General features: G+C 34.6%; 1 protein-coding gene across 1 annotated transcript in view; it reads left to right on the top strand.

The window, feature by feature from the left end:
- The window catches only part of UNC13C (unc-13 homolog C), a gene marked incomplete at its 5' end in the record, with an annotated part of 185,159 nt that extends 168,588 nt beyond the window's left edge, over positions 1-16,571 (top strand). The window contains 3 exons of the mRNA XM_082321495.1: positions 13,241-13,333; positions 14,077-14,236; positions 15,220-16,571. Coding sequence (XP_082177621.1) covers positions 13,241-13,333; positions 14,077-14,236; positions 15,220-15,505 — 539 coding nt within the window. The 3' untranslated portion in view covers positions 15,506-16,571. The remainder of the gene's footprint in view (positions 1-13,240; positions 13,334-14,076; positions 14,237-15,219) is intronic.
- Positions 16,572-17,652: the final 1,081 nt, after the last annotated feature.

Raw genomic sequence — 17,652 nt, 5'->3', positions numbered from 1 at the left:
AGTATTATCAGAAGTATAGCCACTGGGAATGAAAGTTAAGGAAAAGTGACTCATAGCTTTTCATTATCCTTTAATGTCTCATTTAAAAGAACTAAAAAGCTAATCTATTACAACCTCCAGCCTCACAACTGTAGCTGTATCATTAGCATTTAGTTAAAATGACCCTGTTTGCAAGTCAGAAACTTTTTCTGAAGTATAATTAGATTTATATCTTCCCTCGTATTTGTGCAGGTAACCAATCCATAATCAATAGACAGTTGGATATAATTAAACTCAAAGCAATGGAAAAAAAGAATACTTTAAATCTAAAGAAAGTAGCATATTGAATAATAACTATGACTGTAGATAAAAGCGAATGCTCAGTTTTCCTGTAATGACTACTAGAATCAGACAATAATCAGGCTTACTTTTAACCGCAGGTGAAGCTACTTCTTCATTTGCCGTGATTAAACTTCAGTGTTTCGAAGAAACTGAAGGGCAAAAATTTCTTTGATTGGTGTGAGGAGGGAGAGTTACTTTTCCCCCCTAGAAAGCATAATAGCTATGTAAAAGTGTATGTTATGGTCCTTGATACTTCCTGTGTTCAATGTACATGGAATGTACCTGATGTACCAGGTTCAGTAGGAATAACCAAATTATCCAAGAATATGCTTTTTGCACCATTTCTAAACAAGGATGATTGCTTGAACCAGAGTTTTGATTCCCAGCCTTTGTGCCTACACATTCCTAAAGAGCTTCCTGGAAACAAAACAATTTGCATAGGCAATATTAATAAAGACATTCCTAACTTTTAAACTGATGACTTAATTTCATGGATTCATAGTTTTTCATATGGCGGTTTCAATACACTAAATACTTGAAAGATAAACTCTTATTGCTGTTTTCAAATACAATCAGGAGATTATATATTGTTATGGACATATACTTTAAAAGCAAATTATCGCACAGTCAGGACTAATGAAGTTAACTGCCATAATCCTACTCTGATGATTTTTCCTTTTCAAAGCACCTCTACAGACTCTCAAGACTGTTTTCAAAACAGACGAGTCTTTTAAAAATAAATGACAATGCTGAGCATAAACCGGCAGTAACTTTTTGAATAACTGATGACATTGCTTTTTTTTCTCCATGTAATGATTTGCCATTTAAAAGGAATATGATGATAAATCTTGTAAATTCAATCCTCACTCACTGTTATGAAAACAAATCTGTAACCACACTATGAAAATGAAAGATAAAAGAAAAATGTTGCCTGTATCAACTTAATTTATTAGACAATACAGATATCAGATTAGCATACTTAGTGACATAGCTTAAGTTCTGTTGTTCTGTCATATGCTATCATATTAAACACCCGTCTTTCTGCCTGGCACAGGAGGAAAGAGAGGTTTCTCTTCTCCGATTACATCCCTACTGCTAATTCCAGATCTGCCACGCACTTTCAGCTTGTTTGGAAATCAAATACTGCTGAGACTCTGATCATTAGATTTTAACATTGGTATCAATATGATTATCTATGTTTGTCCCTTAGTATAAAAAAAAAGGAATTTTATTTCCAGAAAAGTAAGCAAAACCTGCCAGCACTTGACCTATTTTATTCCCAACCCACAAATGTAAAACTTGTAGAGCAGCATTCTCTTTTGCAAATAAATTATTGGTATTGTTTGGTAGGAACACTTTTACGGTTTTACCTGCAATGAATTATAAATTGCTAACGAAATTTAGTTCTACTTATCTGAAGTTCCCATTTAATATTAGCCAGAAGGTGTCCAGGTGATTCTGCAGAGCCTGTTGTCAGCATATTCTTCTGGATCAGTGTTTTCTTCTTGTTCAACCATATGCTAGTGTTAGTGCTACCAAGAACCATTTTGTGGAGCAGGTCACTTTTAGAGTCTCTAAAATGGACATTGATATAGACCTAAAGGATTTTGAAAAACCTGAAGGCAGTTTAGTGAAGAGAACTGCATTTCAGAGCCTGACTCATATCTTACACACTATATGGTCATTGATACCTCTGCAAAGAGCACATAAAACACAGCCAAGTGAGAATCTGATAGCATCAGTACACCATTACCAAGCAGATCCCCTGAGATTCAGATCTCTGACTGATTCTGTTTCCTTTGGACTTTTATCAGCTGTAAATTGTCACTTTTAGATTAGGCACTACTAATTATATACATTAGCTTGTACTGTAAAAGTGATTTTTTTTCTCCTCTATATTCAGCTGCATATATGCAACATTTTTATATAAATTCAGACTATAATATGGATTGTTTTCAACATCTTTTGTGACCAAACAATTGTTTGTGCACACTACACTTGTGCCAGGCATGAATCAGTTGTAAAATAGTAGCACACTGCCAAGCGTGACCTATAAAACCCTGCTCAGTTGCAGGGACTTGGGGTTCAGTGCTGTATGGCTAAAACACACCATGGCTGGCTAACAGCTGGATGGCAGCCAGCAAGCCAGCACAGAATATCATCAAGGAAAGCTCAAAGGTTTCTGCAAAAGACCACGTATTTGTACATTGATGTATTTATACAAGTTGTCAACCTACATCAACTCTAGACAAAAAAGTCAAATTTCAGTTCATTCAGGACAAGGTAATTTTAACTGAACTTGAGCTAAACTCAACGACATTTTCGCAATCAAGACAAAATATAAAAGCCAAAGGATAAACTCTTTCTGTATTTCAGAAGAGAAGGAACAGACTCAGAACACTGAAGTAAAACTACATCCATATCTACTGGCCTATTGTACTAACTTTCCTACTCTATAGTATACTCAAAGCTCAGACCAGTCCCGGTGATGCTTCTCAAAATTTGTTCCTAAAAAAGGAGAGAATTTTCAGCCTGGCAGTCACCTTTTTATTGAATTAAGTTATACCTTCACCTTTTAGACTACTTAATTTAAAGGATATCAAAATTAAAAGGAGATTTATGGCTGTGGTTTGGTTTAGTTTAGCAACTGTCTTAAATCTTCAGTAATCTCATAAACTATAACCTGTGTTGTGAATGTTTATATTTGGTTAGCATCAACTCTAACAACATTTGGGCAAATATGATTTTAGTTTTAGCAAACTACATAAAAAGACAGCACCTCAAACTTTACATTGTCCTGAATTTGCTCTCATTTATTACCACTAATTTCTCCAAAGTAAATGCCACTGTTGCATCTAAAATGGTTACTTATTGGAAATAGTCAGAGAAATATTTTTTCTTATAAATTTACAGCAGTTTATTTTTATAAACCTCACTAGAGAATGCTACTGCTATTGTAAGGTATACAACATAGCAATCCATACTGGCAGGACTGCTATATATATGTTTTTAGCTTGACTTTAAAGAGTTTGTATTACTTAAAAATCAATACTTATCTAGCAACATGGAGCTCATACTACAATCCCAACTTGTGCGTTTAAATGGCTGCAAAAAAGGCTAGTCTTTCACATCAGCTGATTTGTATCAGATTTCTTCATTCTCACGCTGGACAATTGAAAGCTAAAAGTGGACGAAGCATCTGAAAACAAGATAATTAGCAGAATTAAGAATATTTACCTAATGAGAATAAGTGTAACAGTAACTCCATACTTGTCTTGTGAAGCCACCAACATAGGGAAGGAAATTACATGACCAAAAATGAAGCACAATTCTTTTCAGCTGCCAAGCCAAAATTCAATTCTGCATTCCTTTGCAACCTGTAATGGCACAAGGCAAAGCAGAACCTCACTATCTTCTATCTTCTTAAATATATGGAATCGGATTCAAAGACTAAACTGGTAGTTAACTTAGAAAACAGCAAACATACCATAGTTTAGCAAGCAGAGAGATGCCATCAGACTATAGAAAATAAAAATCATTTAGCAGCTCTTATAAGTGAAAAAGGAAAGATTTTTTTCTGCTCTTTTGCATGTCAAAACTGTTGTATTATTAACTGTCATATTTTGAAAGCTATACCTGTATTCTATCATGAACTTTAAGTCCTACAGAGCATTTCCAATTGTCTCATAACCTATACTTCAGACAGAATGTAACTCAAGAAATAATCCCTGCTTCATCCACTGTAGTTTCAAATTGAGGTCATCACAATCATGTGTTACACAACCTCATTTCATGAAAGAAAAAATCAGAAATCAGCATACAATTGCAAGGAATGTATAGCAACAAACAACAGAAAATATACGAATAAGGAAACTTGCAGAATTACGCTAATATCAAAATAAATGCATTCAGAACAGTGGCAGAAAATAAATATTTTTAAAGTTCACATATAAAAAAACCAGACTGCTGGTGAAGCATAAGGTTTTTTACAGAATGTTCACTTAAAGGGCTATCACAATAGAAAATTTCTTTGATTACTCCTTAAATGAAATAATAAAGCACCTAAATTAGAAATAAGTTGTATATTACAATTTCTCTTAAGTCTTCAAGAAAATGAACACAAGCTACTGGTATCCATCAGTTATATGACATCAGTTTTAAAAAATAACTTCTTAACGGTATCAGTGGAGCATTCACTACATATATAAACCTCAACTTGAGAGGCTATACATGCCTATGTGTTGCCTGGTTAAAACTCTGGACAGATATATATGTACACACACATATGGATGGATGGATGGATGATGCTAATTGGATACTCACCTCCCAGATCAAAGCTGGCTCATCCCTGGTTTCTTACCATGTGGACATACAAGTGGCTACAGATGAGGGGGGGTCACAATGGGGTTGTGCAATTGCCAGCCCTCATCATGTGAAGCATGGCTTACACTAGGTAGAGAGGAAGGGAAAGCCTTGACTGGGGATTCCACCCTGACACTCAACCAATACTTTTTACTCACGTCATAATATTCTGCATTTATGTTATGCTTTCTGAATTCCTCATATCACTGTCTGACATTACAGAAATGCAAATAGGAGAGAATGCACTTTGATAGCATGGTTTTGTACAATGGAGAGGCTTACAGATGCTGCAGAATCTTCTGTCAACTTTAATGCCTTCACACCAAGTGATCCTTAAGATAAATTATTTATGTTTTCTAATCAAATACAAACCTTCTAAATCTTTTCAGTCTTTTCATGGCAGCCTGGTGAAAGAATGGTTGCTGAAAGTCAGCCATCAAGTAACTGAACTTGGTTCTCAGAATCCCCCAAAACAAACAATTACCAAAGGTTCAACAACTTTTTACAGCAAAGCATGTGTGGCACTTAGCATGGTTATAGTTACTAAAAGCAAGTTTCCCTGCTTGCCTGCCTTTTCTCTAACACACGAACAGAAGAGATCATTTAGCTTACTATATCTAGCTCTTAACAATTCAGCTTTAACTTACTCTTTTTATTAAATGAAAATGTTAAAACATGCACTCAAGATTTTCCTCTAAATTATAGACCCTCAGGATCCTGTGAAAAGTAACTTGATTAGTCACCCTGATCTTTTGTCTTCTAATAAATTAGCAGATGAACTCCAGACAAATATATGTATTTTATTGGCATCATTAATGAGAAGATGACAAATGTTTGAATTAAAATGTTGATTTAATAGCTTGTGTAATTCCTGGAGCACTGGACACTGTGAAAGCTTTAATATTTGTTCAACTTTTTCAGTTTTATGTCCTATATAGAAAATAAGGTCAAAGCACAGGTCCGGTATTTAAATAAATGGTCAGATTTATGCTGAAGAAGCTAGCTAGCAAATGGGATAGGATAGGGTTACCACAGGGCAACGTTGCCAGTTCATCTGGTTTTATTGCCTGGCTCGCAGTGCTTAGGTGAGCTTTTCTAAGTCTGAGGTACTAAAATCATGTCATGCATGATGATCAGTTTGCAGGTAGTTGTTTTTCTTTTAAATGAGATTTCTAATCGTCAGAGAGGTAAAGAAAGTCTTGAAATCCTGAATCCTAAAAGCCAAAATAAAAAAAGAAGAAAAAAAATTTAAACCTCCATAGATTTAGGAACTTTTAATACAGCTATAAAGATTGTTTCAGAGCCTAGCTTATTATCTTTGACTAGTTTGGGGCAAAAATACTGCAAAAGTCACCACTTGCAACAACTTTATGAGTGCCTGGATGAGAGGAGGAGAAAGTCAAGAAGCTACAAAGTCCAAGAAGAAGACAGTCTTTAAAAGAGCATCTAGCCCCAGAACAATAAAAATATAAGAACCCTAGACATTAGAAGGAGGCAGTGTACACATACAGAGAGAGCCTTGATCAAATAAGTATAAAGCAAAGGGAAAGGCTGAAAAAACTCAGTAAGAAAGAATCACTTCCATTTGGTATGTAAGTAAGTTGAGGAAATCGGAGAGCTCAAGTAGGGCAGAAAGGAACAATGTGAATAATCTAAAGTTGATTATAGATCCATGCCAACTGAAAGAAGAGAAATACCAACTACAAACATGGTAATATGAATCTGAGGAATGAGCAACTTCTGAAATTCCAAGATGAACAGAAAAAAAATTTTTTGCCAAATCTCATCTTACCATTATTATTATTATTATTATTATTATTATTATTATTATTATTATTATTATTATTATTATTATTATATAAGCACTGATTGGTTCAGTACAAAACACATTAGTATTTAAAGTCAGATGGGTGTTTGGTAAATGTCAGATTCCTTTTCTGTTTAACAAAACACTCCCTTTGCATAAAGTAAAATATTTAATTCATGTTCACCTTCTCAACCTAGGGGTCATTTCAGCCCTTCAATAAATGTAGGGAACCATGAATGTACAGAAAACTGGGATATAATTGTGTGAAGAAGAAAATAAAAAATATAGTAAATTCAAGCAAAGGACTTCTGACAATATATTTTTATATATTCAATAAATTCTGACATTCAGTGCTTTCCTTTCAAAGCAAATAATAGATTATTACATTGTAATAACTGCAGATAGTATAAAAGCCTTTCAAATACAAATAGGAGCTCTGTTTTCAAACACCTGAGAACAGACACTGATCTTTTTTGGACACTGTGTAGACTGCTTAATAGATTCCAGCTTCCAGAAATTGAATCAATTCTCTCCTCAGAGATATATAACTTCTCACATTAGTGCATTTCTGAGTTCTCTGGAACCTGAGCTGAAAAAGATTGTGAATCTAACTCCACATCAGGTTTTGGACACCCAGCTGCTGGTTTTGGTGACAAAGTCCAACCCTTATTTTTCTACTGAATTTTGCCTTAATTTCCAAAAAGCTCCAGTTTTGACTATTCCTCCTTGTCTCATATCTCAACTCCCTCTCTTACGTATACACTCTGACAACTTAACCATATAATTAAGGCTCAACTGATCTATAAACTGGACAGCAGGTGGAGGAAAAAAACAATCCACCTTGTTCACTGCTGAGTTTTCTTTTTTTTCAATAAAGCAGAATTTTTTGAATAATTTTGAATAAAACCCAGTTTTCTAAACAAGTCCTATGAACTTTGCAGATGCAATTCAAGTTTGGGGAAAGGCTCATAGAGACAGTGGAACACATAAGAACATCTGCATATTGTCCTCATAAATATTTTGAAAAAAAAGTGAGTCTTACTTTTAGTTAGAATTGTCCCCGCAAGCACCACTAAACAAGAATAGACACTGCACAGACCACAAACACTTTAACAATTAATGCTTCCGGAGTTCAACAGTTAAAAAAAAAAATAAAAAGAAAAATACAAGAAAAAAAGAACTAAATCTGTTATTATTGAGAGCTGTAATTGTCATTGGATGAAACAAGAAGCATATGTCCCTAGGTGAAGAACAACAAAAACATTCCATTATTCTTCTCTTTTGCTACTAGATGACTTTGCAGCATAAAAAGAATCCTTGTTTGGCAAGTATGCCCTTAATCTCTCTCTCTGTCTGACACACAATTTGCTACCGTCTTTTATTCTTTATGTTGTGAGAAACAGACCCTCAAATAAAGCCTCCTCCAGATTTAAGGATTTTACATTAAACTACCAGCAGGAAGATATTAGGAATATCAAAAGATCTTAAAGCAGTTTCAAAAGAAAGAATTGCTATCATAAGATAGAACATAAGAAGATAGGTGATGTTCCATATCATGAAGTACTGCGTTAACCTAGGATTATACAACCGTTCTCAAACTCTGTACTACAGGCACAGAGCTGATGAAAGAGAAGGCTTGCATGGCTGAGTGCAGGGACAGATTTTTCAGTTCAGTTCAGTACTATGTATTTCTGTCTGACTTTTTTTACACCATCAAATTATTGGTTTTTCACTGCTCAGTTTTCAAGGCTGCTGTATTTCACTTTCTTATAGCTACTGAACTTTGGCATACTGAACTGTAACTAGAAAAGATTGGAAGATTGATGGTAACATTTGTCTAAATACAATACCAGATAAAAACTAACTTTGTTAACAGATAGGTCAGGCAATACCTTTTCAGACACTGAGCAATTTTATCTTCCATAAATACTTCTGTATGAGAATTTGCATCAATATGTAAACTTTCCTATGTTTATATTAGAATATATAAATAGTGCAAACTTTGGGCGTAGCTACGGTGTTGGTTTCAGTAATTAGGTACACAATCTCTGCTATCTTAAATACTCATAGCAGTGTAACTGTGGTATCAGAGAGTCAGACCTCAGACCTATGAACACTCCAATGATTAGCTCAGCTTCTTGGATGTGTTTTGCCACTCTTATTGAAAGCATCCCAGTTTCCATGCCCCAGCTTCCAGGAGCAGCTGGAAAGTATGCTCCATCAGAGGTACTGCTCCTGCTATTTCAAGGTCTTAAATTCTATTCTTAAATTTTATGCTAGCTCATTTTCTGTGAATCCTGTTTATTTCTGCTGGGCTGTTTTTTCATGCAAACCTAGAAGTTAGTTTCCAAAGTCCTCATGATAGGAATTTTTTTTAAAAATTTCTTTGCTGCTAAAGGATTCAAGCAGGACAAAGGACCCCTTTCACAGAAATGTACTTTTGTGCACAATCACAGACTGATTCAGTAGGAGTCTTTTGCATTTAGCAGGAATATTATTCTAGAGAATACAGGGAGTTTCTGTTTTATTTTTACAAAATATACATGACTTTTTTCCACTTGTATTTTCTGCTGTTTTCTGTACCAGAGTCCACAAGTTCACACTTCTCCAGAAGTACATAACTAAGGAATGGAAGACAGGAGAATTGGTTTCTGTGTGCAAATGTAGCCAATATAACTATCATGACTAAGAAACATTTGACTAGGTCCTTGGTCCAAAGTGGCTCTCTTCTGTCAGGATCATTAGGGCTATAACAACTATCACATTCATGATATTCCAGGGGCTAAAAAAGAAGGAATCAAAGCCTGACTATTTTGGACTTTTTGTCCACTGAGGAGCAAGCATCTTTGGCCAGAGGAAATACTTTCACTCCTTTACAGTTTGTTTGCTGCAATAGAATGACTGCCGTTTAAATGCAGGTGATCACTTTAAAACCCACCTAGGAGAGGATGCTGTATTTTGATTCATATAAATAACCTAACAAATGAAATCTAAAGCAGAGTTTAGAGCAGAAGCAGTAACGGTTAAGCAACCATAAGGTTTTCAAACATAAAGCAGAATTATTTGTATGTTTGTTAAGCTTCTAATGAGTTATATTATAGTACTAAAGGAAGAAATGTGCAATCATCCTCTGCAGTGCAGGGCTAGATATTTGTTGTCAGTTAAATTGACTTGTCCAACATGGTAGGATAAACGGACCTTTCTACAGTGCAATCAGAATCATTAATTCCTGCTGTGACTTTACAAGAACTGGTAGCAAGAAAGAAAACAAAACAGCAGAAATAGGCACATTAGAGACTTTATAATGTCGTGCCATAGTTTTTGAATGTCAACAAAAGCTGCCATAAGCAAATAATGAATGTCCTAGAATTGTATCTTTAGTTTGTTCAGCAGGTCAGAGAGAAAGAAAGAGAAAACAAATGCAAGATGAATGGCGTGGTAACTGAAAGAAACCAAGCTTATATTCTAGACTCAAACGGAAATTGTCTTTGCTGGCTAAGATGTTCTGCTGCAGGAAGTTTCCTCAGCAATAGTGAAATGTAGGGTCATTTTAATGTCAGCTGTTTTCAGTATAGAACTGTGTGACGTTTTACATGGATTTCTTTATAACTGTATCAAACGGGACTGTACATACAGGACTACTCCCACTATGTATTTGCGGTACTGCTTACAGCACTGTTGTGAATTATGGACTACTAGGAAAATGAAAGAAAAAAGATCACTTAGGAGACCTTTGCAAGGATATACTTTGCATAGTTAATAAAAAAACTGTAAAAACAGAACAAGACTTATCTTGTAGATTCATAGATTTTGTCTCGGTAAGATCTAACGTGTCATTATTACAGGTTAACACAGCACGCTCCATTGTTACCATCACCCACAGGTTGCTGCATAAGCTATCTAATGGAAATGCTAATTGCTTTTGTTTAAAACATTCCTGATTTCTCCTAAAGGGGTTTTGGTTTGGTTTTTTTTTTTTTTTTAAGCTAAAGGTTAAAACAAGTAATTGACAGTGGCTGATATTTTCAGTGATATTGAGGATCATCCTGACTCACCTTCCACTGCAGTCCGTGGTAAATTATTATTAATTTTGACTGGGAGAGAGTTTGAGAACTTCTCATACTCCTCTCTCTCAGTACATTCAGTTTATCCTATCCATTCATTGTCCCTTTGATTTAGATGTTGCAAATTCCTGGTTCTCTTCTCCTGTCCAGCTTGGCAATGAAAGCTTTTTAATTAGAACAAAAGATTAATGACTTAGAGTTACCGTATGTTCAACTCAAACTTCATAGCCAAAGATGGCTATATGTGGAATCAAAAGCATCATGCATAAAAAGGTCCACCATCACAAAAAGAACCTGTTAAGGTTGAATTCCATGCAGTATGTAACAATTTGAAAAGGTGGAATTTCACAATATGAAAGAACAAGACAGATTAAATCTCTAGAAGCTCCAGTCTCTACTCTCTTTGATTTACTTTACAGCATCAGAAAGCCAGTGAGAATAACCTATAGACAAATATATAATATATATAGTACTGGAGTACTAGCTCAGATAAGCTGCCTTCTGAATTTTAGGAGTGAGGGGAAAAAAAAAACGTTGTCTTCATTTAATTCAAGGTGAGTAATCCACATAAATATAATTGAAGGTGTTTTCACACAAGTCAGCACACTGGGTTAAATGTAACTCCATTAAAAACACCACATTTTGTATAATGAAAATGAGGCCTTCTTAAAAATCGTGTTTTTCTGGGCAGAATAATTTTACATAACACTTTGCCCTCCAAAAAAATATTATTTTTAAATTCATAAATAAATTTTATTTCAAGTAGCAGAAACTCAGTGTCAATATTACACTACTCATTGATACATGGTCTAAAGATACTGTGTTTGCAAGAGAAAAGGAAATCAATTTTAACTTTATGACCTTGACCAAATGAGAATTTCCTTTCTCTTCCTAAATAAAAGCTAATTTTACTGTACAGTCAGATAATACATTGTGTTATTCTTCTAAATAAAGTTGTTACACTGATTTTATTTAACTTTACTAGTCCATTTCATTCCTATCTTTTTATACATGTTCTTAAAAAAAAAAAAAGTATTATTTATTGTGAACTAGATGTAAAATGATTCAGCAACTTAATTAGAGATCACATATAGTGCAGCTTTAAGTAATTATCCAAATATAACAAGAAGTTTAATGGCTGCCACTGAAACTAAACTTCTTGCAATTAAAAGTCAGCTATCTAACAAATTGCCTATTTACATGTCAGTAGCGGTCCAAACCATCTGATACTGAAATACCTCTAGCAGCAAAATTTGTACAGGTACCCTGCAATTCAGACATAGCAGCTATAACCAGATTAAGATATTGAGACTGTGTATTATTTTTGCTAAAACACTGTTGACTACGATTCAGAAGTGGATTCATGACAATTCAAAGCCAAACTCATCTGAAAGTTGGAAAATGCAGAACAGTGTTCAAGGACTCTGAGCAAGTTAATTGAGCACTGAATTTCCACGTTTTGATGTATCAGGCGAAACACTTGTTCTCTGAAGCAGTAATGCTTGGGGTAAGAGTATTTAATTGACCTTGCAATGTTCAACCAGTGTAGAGAACGTAATTACAGATTATTCCAACACAACGAATAAACATCACTGTAGATCACATTTCTAGGAAACCACTGATGGTGAAATCCAGAAAAAACTATGCATGATAAAGAAAAAAAAAATATATTCTTTGTATAAACTAATTCAGGGGAAAAACAACAACAACAAAAAAAATCATTTTCCCCAGTATGGTTAAACAAGACACCCCTCTTCTCTGTACCCCTTCCTTAATTCCTGCATGAGCTGCTGGAAAACTTCTAAAGGAATGTTTGCTTTTCCTCACATACAGATAGATGAGGAACCAGTGGGTAAGGAATTTCTGTATAAATAGAAACACGAGAGAACCTTTCCTCTGCTAGCCCACAGAAATAGTAGGCAGTTATAAAAGGGTAGTAATTTGCTTTAGTATATAGTTCACAGAGTTTAGACTGGGGAGCAAGTGCACAGTTCACAGAGTTCAGCTTTCACAGTCATCCAATTAAAGAACAAATAAACATATCCAATTTTGTTTATATTGTACTGTTGTAGCCTGGTATGTTAAAGGACCTTTCAATGCATACTGAGAGTCCTTTTAAGGAATCATTGTGTGCAAATTGACTTAGAACCTGCACTGGTGCTCAAAAGTAAAAACTTTCAAAATTAAGTTCCTGGCTCCTCTGCCATCCCTACAACCTTCCCTTTTTTCTTTAAGCCCCCGTGTCTGTGCTAGTGCAGAACTTTAGCAGTTTGCTTAGACATAACCCCCAGCGAAGGATTCATCAATAACAATACAGAAATAACTTTCCAAATGCATCCTTGCAATAAGATTTTTTTGGGGTGCACATGCAAACAAAATTTGACAAAACCACCAACTTTTGCATTTCGAGGTGCAAACACACCTAATGACAACCAGAATGGAAGATTCCAGATGAAAGGGTTTTTTTTTATCTTACTGAGGCACTTTACGTAGATATTTGCAATTGCTAGGTACTTTTGTGGTAAAATCTCTTAAGAATCTGTAACAGATTCCCACTTAAATGTGAAATACATGTCAGAAATTTCTAAGTGTTTCTCACAGAAAATATCGCTCACCTTCTTTCACTGTCTGTTTCTCTTGATGTATTGAGAAGCCAAGTGTGTTAACCTACTAATTATTACTTCAGGTCAAACCACTAATAATTCGGTGGGTGAGATATCTATACAGGTGGATGTCTCCACACATCCTGGAACTGGTGAGCATAAAGTCACTGTAAAAGGTAAGTTTCAAATAGCTAACTTACTTTAAAAAGGAAGCAACAACAAAGTCCAACCCCCCCTCAAGCACTACATCCTAAGTAAAACATACCAATAATGAAATAACAAATGTTAAGTAAAGCATTACAGTACTTGTAAGGCTATGAGTATGCTTCAGGTGATTAGGATCATACTTTTTCCTTGCTCAACATCAGCAGAAGTTAAGATTATGCAGGTAAGTACTGTCTATATGCTTCTCTGTAGACAGTTAAAATTTATTATATGAAGTTTTGAAGTTATAAATTCAAATATGCCAAATTAGACTTTTGAATTGCTTGCATATAATTTAATTTTCCAAAAGCTGTAGCAAAGCTGGGTGGTGAATGACTGCACCAAGACTTGAAAAGTTCCATTTTTAACAAAATGCCTTTGTTCTGCACAGAACCTGAATTCCAGAGGAAAGCCAGTATCATTTAGATTAGTATAAGCTGATTTTTTTAATTACAGTGAAGGCAGCAGACGAGCACTGTTAACATAAAGCACATGTAAAATATATGTTTAGATTTGCTACTGTTGTAACTGAAAGCAGTCAGGCATGTTACTTGGCAGAGAACAGGCAAAGCTCTTCCTGGGCTTGCCAGGTATTGGTATCTGTAGGAAAGCTCTCGGGTCACCTTTCATTGGCTACACAAAGTCATACTGGATAATTAGGTGGAGGTCTTGCAGTGGAATTGTATTTAACTTCATTTCTTTTATTTCTTTATAGTGGTAGCAATTAATAATCTAAACTGGCAAACAACAGCTATGTTCCGGCCATTTGTGGAAGTTTGCCTATTAGGTCCTAACCTAAGTGACAAGAAAAGAAAACATGGAACCAAGACAAAGAGCAACACCTGGTCACCAAAATACAATGAAACTTTCCAATTGTAAGTCTTTTTTGTCTGTTAATTCCATATTTTATGTAAACTTTGTTAGAATTTCTTGCAGTTAAACCAGTAAGAACATAAAAAAATATCCTAAGGCCGCTATACACATCAGAGTCCACAGATATAGACACCACTTCAAAATTGTTTAGTAACTTGTATCTTTGTTTTATATGAAGGTGAATGACAACCACTAAGCTTTCAGTCTTACAAAAGCTGCTTAAAATGTACAATTAATTTCCCTACACAGGAATAACTATTTATATACCTAGGAATCTATTTGCCTAAGTAGTTATCTGGACAAAAGCGTTAATTATTACTGCTAGATATCTGGGCCTTTATGACTGTTGAGATACCTAAATATGTAAAGGGTTGTGCATGTGTTAATGGTATTATTTATCTCTATTATTTAATCCTTAAAGCAATTAAGAAACTTTCACCTGACCTGGGGTTTTAAATTTAGTACTTCTCACAGCACCTCTCACCTGTTTACTCCTCCTCCCCTTTCATAACTGAGACCGATTCCTTTTCCTCCCCCCCTTACCCCCCAACCCTGACTAGGACAGAGTTCACTTTCTCAGTGTCTGACCACAAAGCTCCTTTTGAGGCTTGCTGCCAGTGATTTTCTTTTTTTTTTTTTTTGAAGTTGATTTAAAGATGTGGTTATGATAGTTGTGGAACTAGTTGAACATTTTAGGTACTTTCTAGGGAAAGATAACTGTGTTTATTTCAGATATTGAGGGAATGATGAATTCTCTATTTCTGTTCAGCTCAGTGGGAACAGAGGCTACATCATCAGTAGCATCTGAAAGGTTAACTGTGTAGAAGGTTTAAAACTACATGATATTCTGTTGCAACAAAATGGAACTACAAAAATTAAACTACCACTATCACTTTAATTTTTACAAGATTTCTAGAGTACATTCATTCCTTAGGGGAATTAAACTCAACTCCTTGTTCTAAATTCATAATTTTAATCCATGCAGCATTTTGTGTAATGAAGATAAGCCAGGAGCCTACGAACTTCACCTCTCAGTGAAAGATTACTGCTTCGCTAGGGAAGATCGCATCATAGGAATGACAGTTATTCAGCTGCAAAACATAGCAGAGAAAGGTAGCTGTGCATCTTGGTACCCCTTGTTGAGAAACATCTCTGTAGATGAAACTGGGTTAACAATTCTTAGAATACTTTCTCAGAGGACCAATGATGAAGTTGCTAAAGAATTTGTAAGACTTAAATCAGAAACAAGGTCTGCTGAAGAAATGGCCTAAAATACCCAAGTAATGCAAGATTGTCACCGCCAAGAACATAGATACAATGCTGTTGTCCGAATAGTGCATGCATGTGCAAATCTGTGGGAATGTTTAACTAACTATGTTTTCAGTGTTTGCCAGTACTTATGTACTATATTTGCAAGGTATGTCAAGGAGCTGTATATCTTTTATACATATTTTGGTCTTTGGTAAAGTAATTGTTCCAATGAAGTGCCAAATCTAAGATTAAGAGTAAATGTTTCATCATATCTTTTTAAATGTTGATTTCACCTCATCACAATTCCTTTATTTTTTAACATTTATTAATAAATAATTAGCTTTTTTAATTGATAGGTTGTCTCCGTTAAACTACTGTGTTGCTTATTCTAAATTAAGTTACCTCCCTTACTATTATATCAAAAAAGATGTACCTAGTTTTCTTCAAGCTATCATTTTATGCAAGCCTCATTTTAGGTATCTATCTTACTGATAACTTTTTCTATCATTACTACAGATGCAGTTACTTATAGAAAGTGTTTGTAATTTTATAATTACCAATATAAAGTAATGATTTTTGCATAAAAACTGAAAAAGGATGGAAATATTTTATGCTAATCTTTTTCCAACCTTTCATAACTATCACTGTGAAGAAATGCTGTTAAAGCAAGTTCTCAAGAAGCTGTGCTTATCAGAGTTTGTTACTGATGTTTGATATCTTGAGATAACTTTGTTCTTCAAAACTGCCAAGGTAATATCATATTTGTATTAAAAGAGTAAGTCAGTATCTGTAGAAAAAGACTGCCGTACAGTACAGTATATGTGCTTTTAAAAAATATTTTTTTTAAATGATATGGTACTGTACAAGGGTTAGTAGTTTGGAATATGTAATGCCGGTTTGTGGTTTGTTTCTAGAAATTGTTTATGAAAAGAAAAGATGCTGTTAGCATTTTCACTCAGAGTTATTAACGTTGCTTTACATACTTAGCTGTAACATCAGTTAAGTGCTTTATTTCTTTATTTTTTTTTTAGAAAAGTTCAACAGTTTGTACTTATGCAACATTACTATGTATTGCACTAAAGCAAACTCTGTGTCCTGTAAATATATTTAGTGAGAAATTGTAAAATAAAGTATGAAGAAACTGCTTTCTAGTTTTGCCATTTGTTATTATTTACGTACCTACAGGTCTCGTGTGCATGTGAAGCCCATGCAGTGAGCTTGCAATATAGCTTTATAACATATCAAAGTACAATTTCCAGTGTCTAGCATCTGGCTTTTTTATAAGTGTAAGATTTGATATGTCAGTGTCCTAAAAACTATAATAAATGAGGTAGGCATATATATTTAAAAAATATAATGTTCTGTAATAATACACAGAATACACATAATTGTCATTGGTTTTGGTTATGAGTGGTTCTAATAACACAGGTTGGAGTTTTCAGCTTTGCTTAGGGAAAAAGTAAATAAGAAGGGAGGGCATATAGCAAGCATGTTGATGCCAGTCTTTTAAAAACGTAGTACATGACTCCACATAGGTAAACCAGATTCTCTCCAAGATACCCTTTTGTGAGATATTTAGTTGAGATTTTAAGGATGTCTTCCAACACCCTCAATCCTCTTGCTTGAATACTAAAAAGTAGATTTGCTGTAAGTATATTTAGACATTTAGAGAAGATCTGCGCAGCCTTTAGAGAGTTAACAATACTTCACTAAGATCATAGTGAGGAGGGATAGGACCAAAGTTATCTTATTAGTGTATGTCCTGCTGATAAATATGCATTGCAGAATACATTATGGCAGAGGGAGATTTTGATGGGTACATTTTTTAACTCATAACTTCAGAAAGCCATTTCTCCATGTGAAAAGTCATGCTGATGATTTCACATTTCAAAAAGTAGTTCATTAAGTTAGACATTAAGTGACCCCTTAAACAATTCTGAGAATGTAACTTTAATAACACCTACTAAATATAGGTTGCATATAATTGCAAATACTTGCAAAACTCTCCCAAGGATTTAGAGACCCAAAATGAATCTTGAAACTAATCCAAGCCTTTAATGTTTCAGATGTATTTTGTGTGTTGTGGTATACTTAAAAAAAAAATCCAGGTGTAGCTCCAGTAACTTCAACAAAATTAAAGAGGAATTTTATCTGAGTCTGTATAATA

The sequence above is a fragment of the Platalea leucorodia genome (assembly GCF_965183815.1).
Source record: "Platalea leucorodia genome assembly, chromosome: 9".
Classification (NCBI taxonomy): domain Eukaryota; kingdom Metazoa; phylum Chordata; class Aves; order Pelecaniformes; family Threskiornithidae; genus Platalea; species Platalea leucorodia.
The sequence above is the reverse complement of the archived record's forward strand: the minus strand, read 5'-3'. Positions and strand labels throughout refer to the sequence as shown.